At 42.2% G+C, this 15,994-nt stretch overlaps 1 protein-coding gene across 1 annotated transcript in view; it reads left to right on the plus strand.

Moving 5' to 3' along the window:
* Nucleotides 1-13,374, plus strand: part of LOC118096324 (gamma-aminobutyric acid receptor subunit pi-like) — a 31,309-nt gene extending 17,935 nt beyond the window's left edge. Inside the window, exons 6-9 of the mRNA XM_035137989.2 lie at nucleotides 5,609-5,746; nucleotides 8,974-9,126; nucleotides 9,418-9,611; nucleotides 12,917-13,374. Coding sequence (XP_034993880.1) covers nucleotides 5,609-5,746; nucleotides 8,974-9,126; nucleotides 9,418-9,611; nucleotides 12,917-13,225 — 794 coding nt within the window. The 3' untranslated portion in view covers nucleotides 13,226-13,374. The remainder of the gene's footprint in view (nucleotides 1-5,608; nucleotides 5,747-8,973; nucleotides 9,127-9,417; nucleotides 9,612-12,916) is intronic.
* Nucleotides 13,375-15,994: the final 2,620 nt, after the last annotated feature.

A 15,994-nucleotide genomic window follows, 5' to 3' on the forward strand; every position in this document is an offset into this window, starting at 1 on the left:
TATTAAAAACAAGCCAAAACAAATGTTTTGTTCCTTCCCTCCCCCCACTCAGGCTGGCTCAGCCAACATTAACCCTGCTCCTGAGCGGAGTTTGGAACAGGGGTAAATTACACCAGCATAATTTATCCCAATGTAAATTATGCTGGCTTTGTAAAATTTGGATTGGTTTTGTTATTCAGTGAGGCTTGCATAGAAACAGTGTTTGATGGATTGCACCATATTGAATCTGCAATGTTTGCTATCGTCTTTTTTTTACTATTAAGTGATGTACAATGTATTTACATCCACTATTTCCTCCACACAATTTAAAAAGTATTTTTATACAGCTTTACGAGGCGAAACGACAACCCCTCTCAAGGTGGTTTACAGAAAGGAGGTGGAGAACTCCATAAAAGAATTTGAAATATAGAGAACAATAAACTAAAATTAGTAGCATAAATAAAAATCCCCCTCCAGGTGAGAACTGTAGTAACAAACAGTAAAAATAAGAAATTGTGGAAACAGTTACAATTATGACTTTCAAGAGATACAAATCAACAAAGCCCTGTATTTATGCATTTCCCCCAGGAAGCAAAATAGATAAATAAATCCTTATGCACCTGAAAACAAAGGGTTTCTGAATGATACCATCTGCCATTCAACAAGCACACAAGTGTCTCTGGAATTAATGAAAGAAAAACATAGCCATGCAGTAAAAACGGATCACATGACATTTGTTGCTCACTTTCTAGGGTAGGAGTATCAAGGTCAGAAATGACTTAGCAATCTATAATGACCCAGTCCATATCTGTGTGGCACTTCCATCCTCTCCAGTTCAGTTTTAACAGTTGTTGGATAAATAGTGCTGTCTTCTCAAAATAAGCTGCAAATATCAGTGTGCCCTTGTCAAAACAGTCAATATGAATACGCAAAGTTTCTAGCACCGAAAAAGCAAACAAACCCTTGTTAACTGGAAATATTGTGTACATCTGGAGGAAAACAAATAACATCGCCAAAGGGCTCTCAATTAGAAGCGGATTATAACAGGCTTTTGGAAAAGACTAAAGGCAACATTTGTAGCCGCTGAGTGCAGGATTTAGCAAGCAGCCTCAGGATTGCAGACTTGATTGCAGTAATGGCCATTATGACAGCCAATTTCTAGAATGGCAGCAATAAACTAGAATAACCTGTACAGAAATTTCACACAATTTCATATTGCCTTAATATGTGCATAAGGACTGAACCAAGCTGAAAGGAACAGTTGCATGAGCTGTTTGGGAAGGATCCAGTGCACCCTCTTAATTCTTCCCTTGCCATGTTAATCGCACCTGCATTGCAGATGTAACCTTCTCTTCCTTCCTTCCAAGATCTAAGCTATAGACAATTACTGAGGCATCCTCGGGGGCAATGTTTTTAAAAATATGCACATTTATACTACCAATAACTATAACACTCTTGATTACAAGATCTGTTGCAGGTGCAACAGATTTGTAACAAATACAAATTATAATTATCCTTGCAAAAGCCTCAATAGTATATCATTCATCTTCTTTAGATACTAGCCGTAATCATTGCAATCAGTGTCCAGATGGCATCATTCTCTCTCCATACCCTTCACACTGGATTTGTAGAGACACAGAGTTCTCTTTCTTCCTTTATCAGCAGGTAAGGCAGTGGTGATAGAACAGAACATGGAAAGGAAAGCTACCAGTGTGTGTGTGTGTGCATAAATAAATTACACACTTGACAGTGTGGCCACTCAAACAGGTGCAGAAAAATATTCTTATGCCCCTTTTCATTTCTAAATATTTAGTTAACCTGAGGCAGGCTTTTAATGTATAATAATAAGGTGGGTCTGAAATTCCACCAGTGTGAAGAGAAAGAAACTAGGAAGCCCTCCTGAACCCCTGGGCCTACCTGGCCGCAAGTCAGTATGTCCAGTTCGAAGTCCAAAGCCCGGGGGTCAACCATACAAGCAAAGCCCAAAGCCTGCAATCCAAAGGCCAGGAAATGCAGTCCAGGGTCAATCCAAGTAGGGAAGCCTGAAGTCCTCCACTCAGGAGACTGTCCAAATTCAAAGCACAGTCCTGCAGAGGCCCAGGAACATCCAGGCCAAAGTCCATCAACAAAGGCGGACGCAGCACCTCAGCTCTGCTTCCTTTTCATACTGTGCAGGCTGATTGCAGCACCTGGGCTTGATGAGGCAGGTGACCCTCACCTGCTCAGAGTCTGCTCCAGCTGAGTAATCACACCCCTCCTCCCAGAGCCAATGAGCCCCACCTGGCCAACTAGGGAGCTGGGCTGTGGGCCCTTGCCTGCCTCAGCCTCCTAGAGCACCACTCCTGCTGTTCACTATGCCTCAGAGACCACCATGTTCATGGGGACAGGGGGCCCTCTGGCTCTGAGGATGGGTCCTGCCACTCTGGTTACTGTTTACTGTCCTGCATCCCCTCACCATCTGTCACCCAGCTTGCCCTGGTGTGTCCTAGTCCTGGCTATCCCCCCTTGCCAGGATCCTCTTCCTCCTCACCGTCATCCTGCCAGTTCATGACCTTCTAGGCCATAGACATTAAAAAGCAGGAGGTTCCCATGCAGGCACAACCTTAGCTGGAAGGAAAGCTTCTGACACCAATGATCTGAACTGGGTTTATGGCACAGAATGTGCATGGACATGCCGGCTTCTCGGAGATCAGAGTTGCCAGAATATCTTCAGTGTAGCTTCTGTGAAGGACAAGGACACTTGGTTTAGCAGGGATTAACAGGTGGAAAGGACGGAAGTAACCGGAGGACAGACCAACATGGTAGAGGTTCAGCAACGTCTACACTGGCTTGGTCATGTCCACAGAATGGAAGATGGCAGGATCCCCATCAAGGATGTGCTCTACAGGGAGCTGGCTTCAAGCACCAGGCCTGTTGGCAGATCAACTCTGGATTACAAAGATGTCTGCAAACATGACATGAAGGTTGGCAACATCAACCCCACCGTGTGGAAATCCCTGGCAGATGAGTGCAGTTCCTGGAGACAGTCAGGTCATGCATCCATAGCAGTGACCAGAGGAGGAATGACCACTGGGAGGAGTGCAGAGAGGAGTGGTGCATCTGCAGCAGGACAACCAGATGCCTTCATCTGCCCTGGCTGTAACGAAACATGTCTCTCCTGTATTGGTCTCTGCAGCCCCAGCAGGTGCTGTAACCTTCTAACAGTTTGACTTCACTGACAAAGGCACACTCCTCCATTGTCTCCTGACACAACAACAATCCTTGGGGCAAGAGATGATGGCGATGATTTCCCCACCTTTCACCCTAAGGTCTGTGGGTGGGATACAACAATTAAAACAGAACCTTCTATGGCACAGGGAACAGGCAGAGATGTGGGAAGCTGAAAGAAGGGGTTATATGAATATAAAAATATTTTAGAGGTTTGTCTGGCCAGATAGCCACTTAAATTCTGGAAACTTTGTGAAGGAATGGAATGCTATTCCTAAGTCTGTTCTAATAACTCATTTGTTTATTTAAAATGGGCAGAGGAAATAGGATAATGAGGCAAGGAGGAGATATTGAGAGAGGGAGCCATGGAGCACAGGCTTAATTTGGAGCGCAGGGTCATCAGTAAGCTAATGGCACACAGCTCTAGCTCTCCATTCCATTGGAATCAGGGGAGGCTGTGGAGGTGTTGGAGTCTGGCAGCAGTGATTGACTGGATGGGGTGAATATACCAAGGCTGAACCCTGAGAAGATGGGAGTGCCAGGGGCGGGAAAATGAGGTTTGGCGATCCTGTGTACTGATTTGCACTAACTAGCCAATTCTTTGGATTCTAGTAGCCTGACACCTGTCTTCTGCCTTTTCCAAGGAGAGTTCTGAAAAGAAGGAACTTCACATTGCCTGTGCGCCTAAAACCACCTTTGCAGCCACAAAGGGAATTAATAAAATTACAAATCAGTTTTTGTTTTCGCAGCAGAATATCCTGTAAATCCCCTCTTTATTCCGCTTGCCTTTGCTCTTTAGAATGCAGAGGGGGCTTACTGAAGCCAAATGGATGAGTAGCACTCTCTTTAGTCTTCCAGGGCTTCAGAGAAATTCTTTGCTCTCCTTTGGCTATTTGCACAGTTGGGCGGGCGGGCGGGCGGGGGGGGGGGGGCTGAAACTGAAACATTTTATAATCTGTTTAATGTGACACTTCAAGCTGTTTCGCGCATCAGCGTAAATGTCATTGTGCTGCAGACCTCAGTATACATCGCAGGACACCAAGGAACAGTATTGATATTCATGTTCATAATTAACATTTGCTGCAGCAACTGTTTGTATATTCACTGCGGCGAAATGTGTGAAGACTGGGCAGTATTCTCATAGGCCAATATAACAATATGACCTCCTTTGCAGTTGCCCAAATGGATAGCTTTCAGTGGGAAGTATTTCACTGTGAGGTTTACAGGATCAACTCTCACATCACAATGGGGGAAGAAATTCAGTTTAGTTCACATTTACAGGTGAACTTACATGAGTCACACTTTCTGAAACAATACAAAACTGAAACAGAGCCACCCTTTGAAAGTTGCACTTCTCCAATTTTTGCAATGCAGTTCTCAAGCCAAGTAATGTGTTCAAATAAACATATACCAGGGTAAGGTGTGCATATAAATGCATGTATTAGTGAAAATAACAAAGAAAACCTCATTCTATTGGGGGGGGAACGCTTTGCAAAAATGTGTATATGAGGAATTTGCACTAAAATGCTGATGAATTTTCATCAGGATATATGTTTGTTTTTCTAAAAAGCTGTACTCTCATGTGAAAATATGGAGAACCAAACTTAAGATTGGGAAAATGAGAAACTAAGAGGAACCAAAATGGACATATTTGCCCAGCCCTACTCTCATAATAACATAGTGTTTGCATTGCCAGCACAGGATCCTACCTTTCTTCACTTCACAAAGTTACTAGCAGAGCAATCCTATATTCAGGTTTTGACAGAAGTCATGATTTGCCCCCAGAACTCAAGACATGCCTCCAGCATAAAACATACACTGATAACACAAGCAGAACACTCCCCCCTGTGTAGGTGTTTTGTTGGTGAAGAGATGCAAGCATTCTGGCTTATTCACATGGGAGGGGGATTTTGAGATCTACCCCCCTTTTTTTTACCATGCAGAGTGCCAGCCTGTATGATTTTACACATATTAAAAATGAGTGTAAACCGACCTCTGGATCTGTACATTTTAAGTTTAGTCATATTATTTATAAGTGAATGTTGCATTCATACGCGAATTTAGACAGGTAGCCACACAAGCTCTTTCAGATGATCTTTAAATGAAATATCTCCATTTAAGGTGAGGGATGGGGACTTTAAGCTGTGAAGGTGAATTTTGGATTTAAAAATGGAAACAATCTGTTGTGCAGCTGTGTGAAGCATGGAATATTTAGAGGCTGAGGTCTATTTCTTGATTTTTGTTTTCCTGTTGTGTATTTTCTAGGCATTTACTAAAATCCTAAAGTCCAGGATTCTCTGGGAAACCAGTAAATGAAGTGAAATTAACAGAAGCTTTGCCAGAACATAGAAGACATATACTATATATGGAAACAAACACATTTTCTATATTTAGTAAAATTCCTCTCTTCTTCTCTTCCCAGGGGGTTATAACATAAATGATGTCACGTTTTACTGGACGAGGGGAAATGATTCCGTTAAAGGCTTAGAAACCCTTCGATTGGCGCAGTACACAGTAGAAGACCACTACACCTCTAGTTCTGAAGCTGTCTATGAAACAGGTAGGTAACTCTTCAAGAGTTCATTTACAGTCAAAATCCTACTTACTTCCTGACCTTTCTGTTTTTCCAGTTCACTTCAATAAAGCTAGCTGGGAATGGTCTGAAGGCAGATGATGATGCTGTCTTTCTTTCTCATATTCTATACCAGGGGTGGCCAACTTCCAAGAGATTGCGATCTACTTTCAGAATTAAAATCTGGCAGTGATCTACCCCTGTTTTTTTAGGGTTCAGCTCAAAGTTCTTCAGGTTTTTGGGGGAGGAGGAAAGACAGGTTTTGGGGTTTTAAGGTGCAGGCTTCTTTGGGGAGAGGGGAGTGCTGTTTTTTGGGGGGAGGAAGGCAAGGGAAGTTGAGGTTAACTCACTCACAAAAACACCACTATGGATGAAATGAGCCACACAGAGGGAGCTCCATATTCCCTTCCTGAGTTCAAACAATGGAGGGCGGGACAAGGGGGCAGGGCAGGAGTCAGATTTACTGACGTAGAGGAAAGGGAGCCAGAGATCAGCCACGATCTACCAAAACATCATGGGGATCTACCAGTAGATCACGATTGACCTGTTGAACATCCTTGTTCTATACCTTAAAAAAAAAAAACACAGAATGGCCAACAGCATATAAAACACAGCAATTAAAAGATGTCACAGCATTCAAACAGAATAAAAAGATAATAGTGAAATACATGAAATAGTGAGATGCTGCTGCTGAATAGTGAGATGCTGCTGCTAAGTTTGGATCTGGCCAGTGTCTGGATGGCAGACTGCATGGGAATATCTTTCATATGCCACCTTGAGTTTATTAAATAAATTTAGGGTGATGATGGTGATGATGATGAATTTTAAAAACTTGGCTGTGCTGCTGGACCTTGACTGCTTGACTAAAAACCTTTATTGTATACCAAGTCATCTGAATCCTATGCATGCCCACTCAGATGTCCTGCTGAGTTCAAGGGGGCTTACTCCCAAGTAAATGTATACAGGATTACAGTCTCTGTTAGCAGTATATTATTATGGTTAGGAGAACATCTGCACATAACTTTCAAGCTAAGACGAATACCCCCCCCAAAAAAACCCCTCAAATCTATTAGAACAACCAGTAAAACTAAATGAAATAAAGTAAGCATATTAAACAATAGAAGCTCGACTAAATAAATATGTCTTTAAAGCTCATTTAAAAGCTGAAATTGATAGGATTTGGCAGGCCGCTGATTCTATCCTTTGGGGGCCGCCACCAGGTGCGTAGGAAGATAGGGGCGGTGGGGTGGGGCACCCCTGGCAGCATGACCCCAAGGGCGCCATTGCGGCTCCCCGCCCTGCCCCTAAAACGCACGCCCCACCCCTGTGTTTGCCACGCCACGCCCCCAAATCGTGCACCCCGCCCCAGCGCACCAGCGTGCCGCACCCCCAGAACGCACGCCATGTCCCTGGGGGCAGTGCACCTGCTCTCCGCCCCCAGTGGTGGAGCATGAAGCTCTGCCTCTGGCCACCACCAAGAATGTTCTCCCTGCAGGGGCCACTACGCTGTTAGATGATGGAACCATTAATAGGTTCTCTGAGCTGCATCTTCTGCAAATCCTGGTTCTCACAGTTGAAGGCTGCCAGTCCCCCCCCCCCCCCGGGTTGCATGCCTCAGTGTGATAAGAACAGTCCGATGCACTGAATTATTATTATTCTTTTCCTTCTGGATGCTGCACACATTTGCTCTTCCACGGAAGATAGAGCTTCTTTTACATACCACCTCAGCTATTACATATGTGATTCACAACTCAATAATATGCTTTTGCATTATGCCATTTTTATTTTATACTCTGGTTTCTGCTCAGATCGTATAAATCTTTTGCCTTCCACTAAAGATGACTCGAAGTCCTAACTCACATTAAAACAGCAAATGCCTATAAATAGGTATAAAAATACAGATCTCCACTAGCTGACTTCATGTTCAGACAGTATCTTGCTTCTTACATAAGTGGCATCTGTTTGCTTTCCTCGCTGCTTCCGCTACAGGCTAGCCATCGTGCTCAAAGAAGGCTAATGATTCCATATTGCTGCTCTGCCCAGAGAGAAAGCAGAACCTGTTCACTCATCACAAAATAAAATACATGTTCACTTCTGAATGTTTCAGGGAGAGAATATGTAAACAACACAAAGAAAAGCAAAGTGCAGGCCATTGTTCTCATTTATATAGGATTATATTTTCTAACAATAAACGAAGTATAGCCAGGATTTTTTAAAAAAATATAAGGATGTGCTAATAATTACAATTCATGTCATTATTTCCTTTGGTGGCTTGATTAATTTCCATGGCTTTTTTCAGCCATTTTCTTCACTGTGTGCCTGATTGGAGTGGGGGAGAGAGAGGGGAAGGTTTTATTAATTTATTTAAATCATTTCCCATTGATTTCAGTAGGCAAATCTTATTTCACATTTGTGTTTTTTACAATCAGATGAAATTGGCAGGGTGGTAGTCCTTCCTTGAGCTGGGCAGTCATAGGCCCCAGAGGAGCAACTTGTACCTGCTCTGCTGTATCTCCAGGCTTTTGGGCAGCTTACAGGAGTGTAGGAAGGGGTGTGTGGTGTCTAGCCGTAGGGGGTGACAAAATGGCACACGGTGGGGGACGGCATGTACCGTGGGGCCTGGCCTGCAATGCACCCAAGCCACAAGTCTCTCCTGGGAGTGACGCAGTGGCTCGCGCCCTGCACTGTCCGAAACGGCAGCTTGGGGCTTGTTTCTGCCAGGCGGACTCCGTGGGCAGCTCGCTGTGGCATCCCCCTAGGTGGATCGCCGTGGCGCTCCTGGCAGCTTAGCCCTTGTGGCTAAGGGGGAGACCATCTCAGGAGACCACATTAAGCCAAACTTTGGGTTAGCTGCCATGTTTCACTCACCTGAAAAGCATGGGGAGAAACAAAGTGAATTCTGCCTCCTCTTCAGAGGCCAGCAGATTCACACATATGCGCTAAGCCATGGTTTGTCTTAGAGTGATGGGCAAACACTAAATAGAAATTAGATATAAGTATGACGGGTGAACTAGCAAGTTGGTGATTGTATGCTTTAAAAAACTGTGAAGCTTTAAAATAATGTGTTCTGTGTGCTTCTTACCTTTTTTAATGCTGGTCATAATAATAAAGATTTGATCTGAAGCTTTAAAATATTTTTTAAACTTGTACATGGAGAAGAAATTGTCAAGAAATCTAAATGACTTGTTGCATGTCTCTCTTTATTCACTACACAGGGCACTATCCAAAGTTAGTCTTCCATTTTGAGCTCAAGAGGAACATTCTGTATTTTATCCTTGAAACATATGTGCCATCCAGCTTGCTGGTTGTCCTCTCCTGGGTGTCATTCTGGATAAGCCAGTCATCAGTGCCAGCCAGAATCTGCATAGGTGAGATACAATAATGTAATAGGTGAGATGCAATAATAAAACACTCTGCTCCTTTTTCACCACGGTGCAGAACTTTACCTTAAACTTTATCCAAAGTAGTCTGAACACCTCAAAATCTTCATACGTTAAACATTTTCTGCATCTTCTTTCAAATGAGGTGGGTTAAAATGAGATGACAGAAGACCTCACCGTCAAGTAAATGTTCAGCAGCTTCTGCTCAGAGGCAGCAGGAGATGGTGTTGCTTGCTAGTCATGCAAGATCACCTCTGATGTCTCGTTTTGCTTCTGTAGGTGTTACAACTGTGCTCACCATGACAACTCTTATGATGGGAGCCAGGACATCACTTCCTAATGCTAATTGCTTCATCAAGGCAATTGATGTCTACCTGGGTATTTGCTTTAGTTTTATCTTTGGCGCATTACTGGAGTATGCAGTAGCTCATTTCTGCACCCTTAATCGATCTGGAATGAAGAAACTCACAAAGGTATTTGTTTTGTTTTAATTCCCCCATTTACTGACTTCCACAGCCTCTCTTCAATCCCTCCTGTCCATTGCTTCCTCTGCTATGAAAGCACATCATGATTCCAACTTTTAGCAGCTCTTTACAACATGCTGTACATTCCCCGCCTGCTGTAGCATGACCAGGTTTCGCCTTGCTTCTGCCATTATTCACTGCAGATTGGTTCCCAATTTCTTTCCGGACTCGATTCAAAGTGGTGACCATCACTTTGAAATCCTATATGGCTCGGACCCAGCACTTTTAAAAGAATGCTAGGTGAGATCATCAGGGAAAGCTCTGCCCTGTAAACCATCAGCAGTTAGTGGGCATAAAGGACCATTTGCTTTTCAATGCTCAGAAAGACCATGAAAGATTGTCTTTATTATTAATGTTGTCTCATCGCCTGAGCTTTTCATGTGCTGCTGCTAAAGATAGCTAATGTCTGGTATTAATTTGTGTTTTTGATTTATTTTGATTTATTGGTCATTACTGCATTGAGGCCGTTTCTGTGCCCCCAAAGCGGTGTTAAAAAGCTGAAATAAATCATGGTCTTATTGTGACTATTGTGTGGTTCAGGAGCACAATGGTCTTGATCCAGCGTGAAACAGAATGAGATGGTAGAACAGAGTGTCATTTCAGACTGTGGTGGGACATCACATTTCGGAATGTTTCTTGATGTAAAAAAAAGGTTTTGCAGATGAAAAACCAGCACAGCAGGGCTTAGACTGGGGTAGAATATTTCTCCCCAGTTTGTTAGCTTTTGTTTTGCTTTTTACTTGCAGGAAGCTCAGTGCAATCAAAACTGGCATCACCCCTCCTGAACTGCCGTGGTTCATTGTTTTGCACAGGTAGATCAGGTGTTGGCGACAGCAACCTCTGTGTTTGCCACATGGCACTTCCAGGTCTCCTGGTGAATCCTTTGGGGCTTTGTAGGGGATATTTTTCTGTGTGAACTAGCAGACATGCTAGACAAGTGTGTTTACAGGCACACGTCTGGTCTTACAGGTCTTTACTGAGAGAACTACAGTTGACAAGTAACTTTGTTGATTGCCCTGTAAAGTTTGAATGGGCCCTGAGAGGTTTGAATATACACTGTTCTGCTACCAGTAAGGACTTTAGCACTGCTATGTGCCACCGAGCAGTGTGAAATGCCATCGTGCCTTTATGTTGTGCTTCCATCATCCAGAGCAAAAGAAGGTAAAATGGGAAGAAAGAGAAACCTGTATTCAGTCCTAAACGAATCCTGAGAAATATATTCTAGCTGCTAGCAATTCATTGGCCTGCACCGTCCAAAATCTTACAGCGGACAAAAAGAGGAATGGGAAAATGATTGTAAGAAGTGTAGAGCCCTTACAGACAAGTCCCATCCCTAATAAATGTTGTGGCGCTCTCTAGTAGACAGTACAATATAGAAAACCATGAAAATGGATAACTTCCCACAAAAGCGACCTCTTTTCTCCATCCTGTGGACTGTTGGATTCGAACAAACACATCCATTAATAGAAGCAAGAAGCAGGAGCAGATGCCATTTCCAGTAGGTTTCAGCTGCTGTACAGTTGCTTTCCATAGATCCTGCAACTGATTTTTATATCCTTTGATATTGCCATCTGCTTGCTATTCTCTCCTTAGGAGCAGAAACGGAGAGCAGAGTAAATAGCATTAGTATTTAAAAATACGCTCCAAAGTTGAGCTCCCTTTTGATATGCAAGGTTGATTTTCATAATGCGAAACTGTTTAATTTCCCCTTTTCTCTCTCTCTCTCTCTGAGCCCCTCAGCAGTCTTTTAAATGTCCCCTGATACTCTACATTTTGTATAGCAGATAGGTATTTGTCATTCTATTACAGATTCTCTTTCTTCTCTTCGCTAGGGCAATAGGATAAGTAAACTTGTGCTAGAAACGCATCTTGTTAAGGTTCCTTAGAGAAGAGCGTATTCTAACATACAGACACTAAGCTGATAACTTGTCATGCCAGATGCTGGATTTCACACATGGTTTAGCTTCCTCTTAGGGAACATAAAGGAGCTAAAAGCAATCTGATAAAGCATCAGCCACCTGCAAACAAGTTTCAGAAAACCGGAAAAGAAAAAAGAATGTGTGGTTAGCATCCTTTCCCGCTGTGCAATAAACCTGCTGCTTAATACAATTTTTTAAAAAAAAAAAATCATTTCAGCATAAAAAACCCGATATCTCCAACTGAAAAAAATGCATTCTAAAAAAAAACCCCAACACAACCCAGGTAGATGGGTCCATAAAAGTTTATAGATGATCATCCATATCATTTCCCTTTACAATGAGTGTTAAGGAGGTTGCTTCCCTTAGCATTTTGTATTTTTATTTTCTAAGTAACGGTGCCAGTGTCTAAGCAATGTAAACATTATTGTTTATGCCGTAATGAAAAGTCACAAGTGAAGCTGATCCACTTTAATGTTGAGAAGATTAGTGAATAAAATGCAGAATTAAATAGCTGAGGGAAGATCTGGCCAGATCCAAAACCTACTTGCCATGACTAAGATGAGATTCCCTGAACATCAAAGGTCATTGTAGATCAGGCATTCCCGAACTTTGGCCCTCCAGATGTTTTGGACTACAATTCCCATCATCCCTGACCACTGGTCCTGTTAGCTAGAGATCATGGGAGTTGTAGGTCAAAACATCTGGAGGCCGCAGTTTGGGGATGCCTGTTGTAGATGTTTCTTTCATGTCAAATAGGAAGAAAAGACCCCCCCTTTTTTTGTAAAGGAAGGCACATGTAGATTTGCCTTCTTCATCATTGTGCATGGAGAAGTCCTTGTGGGGAGGGTTCAAACCCAGCTTATTGGTCCTTATCCACTCCACCACTGTGCCCAGAAAACCTGCTGAGCTGAAGTGTAATTTTTTTCCTTAAGAAGCTTAAGAAAACATTGAAACACACACAGTGGAATGTGAATGGTTTTCATTTACTTTCCCCCACAATTATAATCTTTAAGCTTCAAGTCCCAAAGAGTCTAAAGAGTAAAGAAGAAGAAAAAATACACATGTAAGAGAATGAATTTGAAGATGACCTAGAAATCATTCTGCCCCCAAACAAATGTAATACATGTTCCATTCAGCAGGCAAATATGGGCATTAGTTTCAGGTGTAATTCAGAGCTTTTTGAATTCAGTGAACTTTATTAAACCGAACTAGTTTTGTTCCAAGCACTGGTATATCTGTAGCCCTTAGATAAAATGGATTGTTGGCTGATATTTAAAGGATGTGTGTTATGGAACTGATGAACAAGTGGTTTTGTCCAATTGTGATTCTTACCAGGAGGAGGATGACGAGGCTGAAGAGGAGATCAATGGAGTCCTGTCAGCAATTGCCAACAGTTGCAAGGCTGATAAGATTAACAAGGCTGACGCAGACAAGCTCACCAAAACCTCTGGAGGCAGAAAAGAGGAGAAAAGTAAACACAGCCGCTGTCACTCACCAATGGCAGTGATGAAGAGACTCTTCTGTATATTTGACTGCTTTCATATTAAAAACCCATACCACATAGACAATTATGCCCGGCTTTCCTTCCCATTATCATTTATCATAATAAATGTTTTTTACTGGGTTTATTATTTGTATTTCTAAGCTTTTGAAAACCTCTCATGGAATAGTGTGGCAAGTGTAGCAAACGGGAACAGGTGCACAGAGTTAAGTCAGGGAAAATGCAGGGCATTACGATATCAAAAGAAGACTGTCATTTTATTGAGTAGTTTTTCTGTTGAGTTTCTGGTTAAATTCCTGTCCACCTGTTAAGACTACTGTAGTATAAAATCTATTGCTGGTCATCTGTTAAATGACTGTATTTTTTAAAATTGACCTCATTTTTAGCATGCATTTTCCTATTGTTTGTAACATTTACTGAATGGCACAACACTTTTTTAACTACCTGTAAAGCTTTGTAAAATTGAAATTGGCATAACACTAGTATGAAACTGTGATGATTAATATGTTTGAAAATTAAAACAAGAAGGAAGTGTTATCCTGCCCCCATGCCACCTGGTTAGTTTCAATATCTTATTGCCTTTGGCATTGTCAATAATGCATAGACTTTCAAGGATGTTATGTAACAAAGCTCTATCAGTGCCAATTAAATGTTTTCACACAACAGTAAAAATCACTATGTTAAAGTTTGAACTTATGAATGCAACCAGCAGAATACGGAATTTCACACTAAATCCTTGTAGAAAACTACTCCAAGTTTCAAGAGACTTGTTTTTAATGAATATTTGGAAGAATTATGGGATGGCTTTTGGTGAAGAAGATACTAAAAATGGGTGCCTTTCCTAGATGCAGTCTCCACAAGGCTTAAGCCTGCATCTTTTCTATACTGTGATTTTAAATCTGATGGTCTCAGTCCCCCATACTTGCAGGCCCAGTTCACATGTCAAAGTAAACAATAGTTAACCATTTACCATGGCTGTTTCCCCCTCCACATTAGCACCCAGAGGTAGCAAACCACAATCCCTGGCTCATTGTTATATTCAGCTTGGTGGTCACTGCTTGCTTTGCTCAAGGAAACCATGATAGGTAAGCCAAGAACAAGCCTTGGCTTATCATCGTGGCTTGGAGCAAAAACAACAACAACACCAGGCCAGAATTCAGGACCATAATATCTCAAGGGCTTCCTCTACCCATACAGCATTCAAGATACCACCACCATTGTTCTCTGAGACCTTGAAATGCCTACCTTATCAAGTGGAAGAAAATATTAGAATAATTACTGGCACTTTTGTTGAGCCCCTTCCTTTTATACACTATGGATGGAGGCAATTAACTATTCTGTCTTCTTGGTTAGATGTGTGGGTGGCTTTAAATGAGAAAACCTATCTATTTAGGACAACTCTGGAGGAAGGCTGTTTTATAAACTGGCACATCTCCCAAAACAATTTAGATGGAGCAGTTAACATTGTCACAATGTTGATAGGATTACTAAGAAACTGTTGCTATTTTTATCTATCTATCTATCTATCTATCATCTATCTATCTATCTATCTATCTATCTATCTATCTATCTATCTATCTATCTATCTATCATCTATCTGCACACACACACATATATATTCAGACCATGGCATCTCTTGAATCAGAAACAATTTTAAACATTATTTTAAAAGATGTACCAAGGCATTACGGGACGCAGGTGGCGCTGTGGGTTAAACCACAGAGCCTAGGGCTTGCTGATCAGAAGGTCGGTGGTTCGAATCTCCACGACGGGGTGAGCTCCCATTGCTCGGTTCCAGATCCTGCCAACCTAGCAGTTCGAAAGCACATCAAAGTGCAAGTAGATAAATAGGTACTGCTACAAGCGGGAAGGTAAACGGCGCTTCCATGTGCTGCTCTGGTTCGCCAGAAGCGGCTTTGTCATACTGGCCACATGACCTGGAAGCTGTATGCCGGCTCCCTCGGCCAATAACGCGAGATGAGCACCGCAACCCCAGAGTCAGTCACGACTGGACCTAATGGTCAGGAGTCCCTTTACCTTTACCAAGGCATTATCAGATCAAGTGATTTAAATTGCAATCCTATATTCACTTATATGGGAATAAGTTTCATGGAATTCAACGAGGCTTACTTACTAGTAGGTTTGAATAGGGTAGCAGTTTTACTGTGCTGAAAATTGTGTGCATTGCCTTTATTGGTTGCCCCCCCCCCCTAATAAATATTTGCCTTTTGGATCATCAGTGTGTCTTTGGAAGGAAGTACTAAGCACTACCAAATAAATTCATGCCCTGAAATGAAGAGGTCAAAGATGGGTGCTTTGGTGAATCCTATAATTTTAACTACCGTACCTATTATTTTAACTACCAGTATATAATTAGTGGTAATAAAGTTTCAGGTAATTAATAGAATTTCACATCTTGGCTTTCTACCCTCCTCCAAGAAAGCCAATGGAGCCTGCTGGTAAAATGCTTATTTAACCCTAGCATCTGATTCACTCTGGTCTGCAAAATGCTATAATGCAGGCACCCCCAAACTGCGGCCCTCCAGATGTTTTGACCTACAACTCCCATGATCCCTAGCTAACAGGACCAGTGGTCAGGGATGATGGGAATTGTAGTCCAAAACATCTGGAGGGCCGAACTTTGGGGATGCCTGCTATAATGCATTTGTTCACTTTTGTTTCCACAAGACTTTGCTACAATAGGCTTTAAAAATTGTTATTTTTAAATTTTATTATCATATCTATAATCCACATTTCCTGCCAGGAGCTCAGGGTGACATAACACTGATTCTCAACTCTCCATTTTAGTCTTACAACGGTGGTGGCTAAACTCAGACCTCCAGATGTTTTGGGACTACAACTCCCATCATCCCTAGCTAACAGAACCAGTGGCCAGGGATGATGGGAATTGT

Source organism: Zootoca vivipara, chromosome 5 (genome assembly GCF_963506605.1).
Source record: "Zootoca vivipara chromosome 5, rZooViv1.1, whole genome shotgun sequence".
NCBI classification, from domain to species: domain Eukaryota; kingdom Metazoa; phylum Chordata; class Lepidosauria; order Squamata; family Lacertidae; genus Zootoca; species Zootoca vivipara.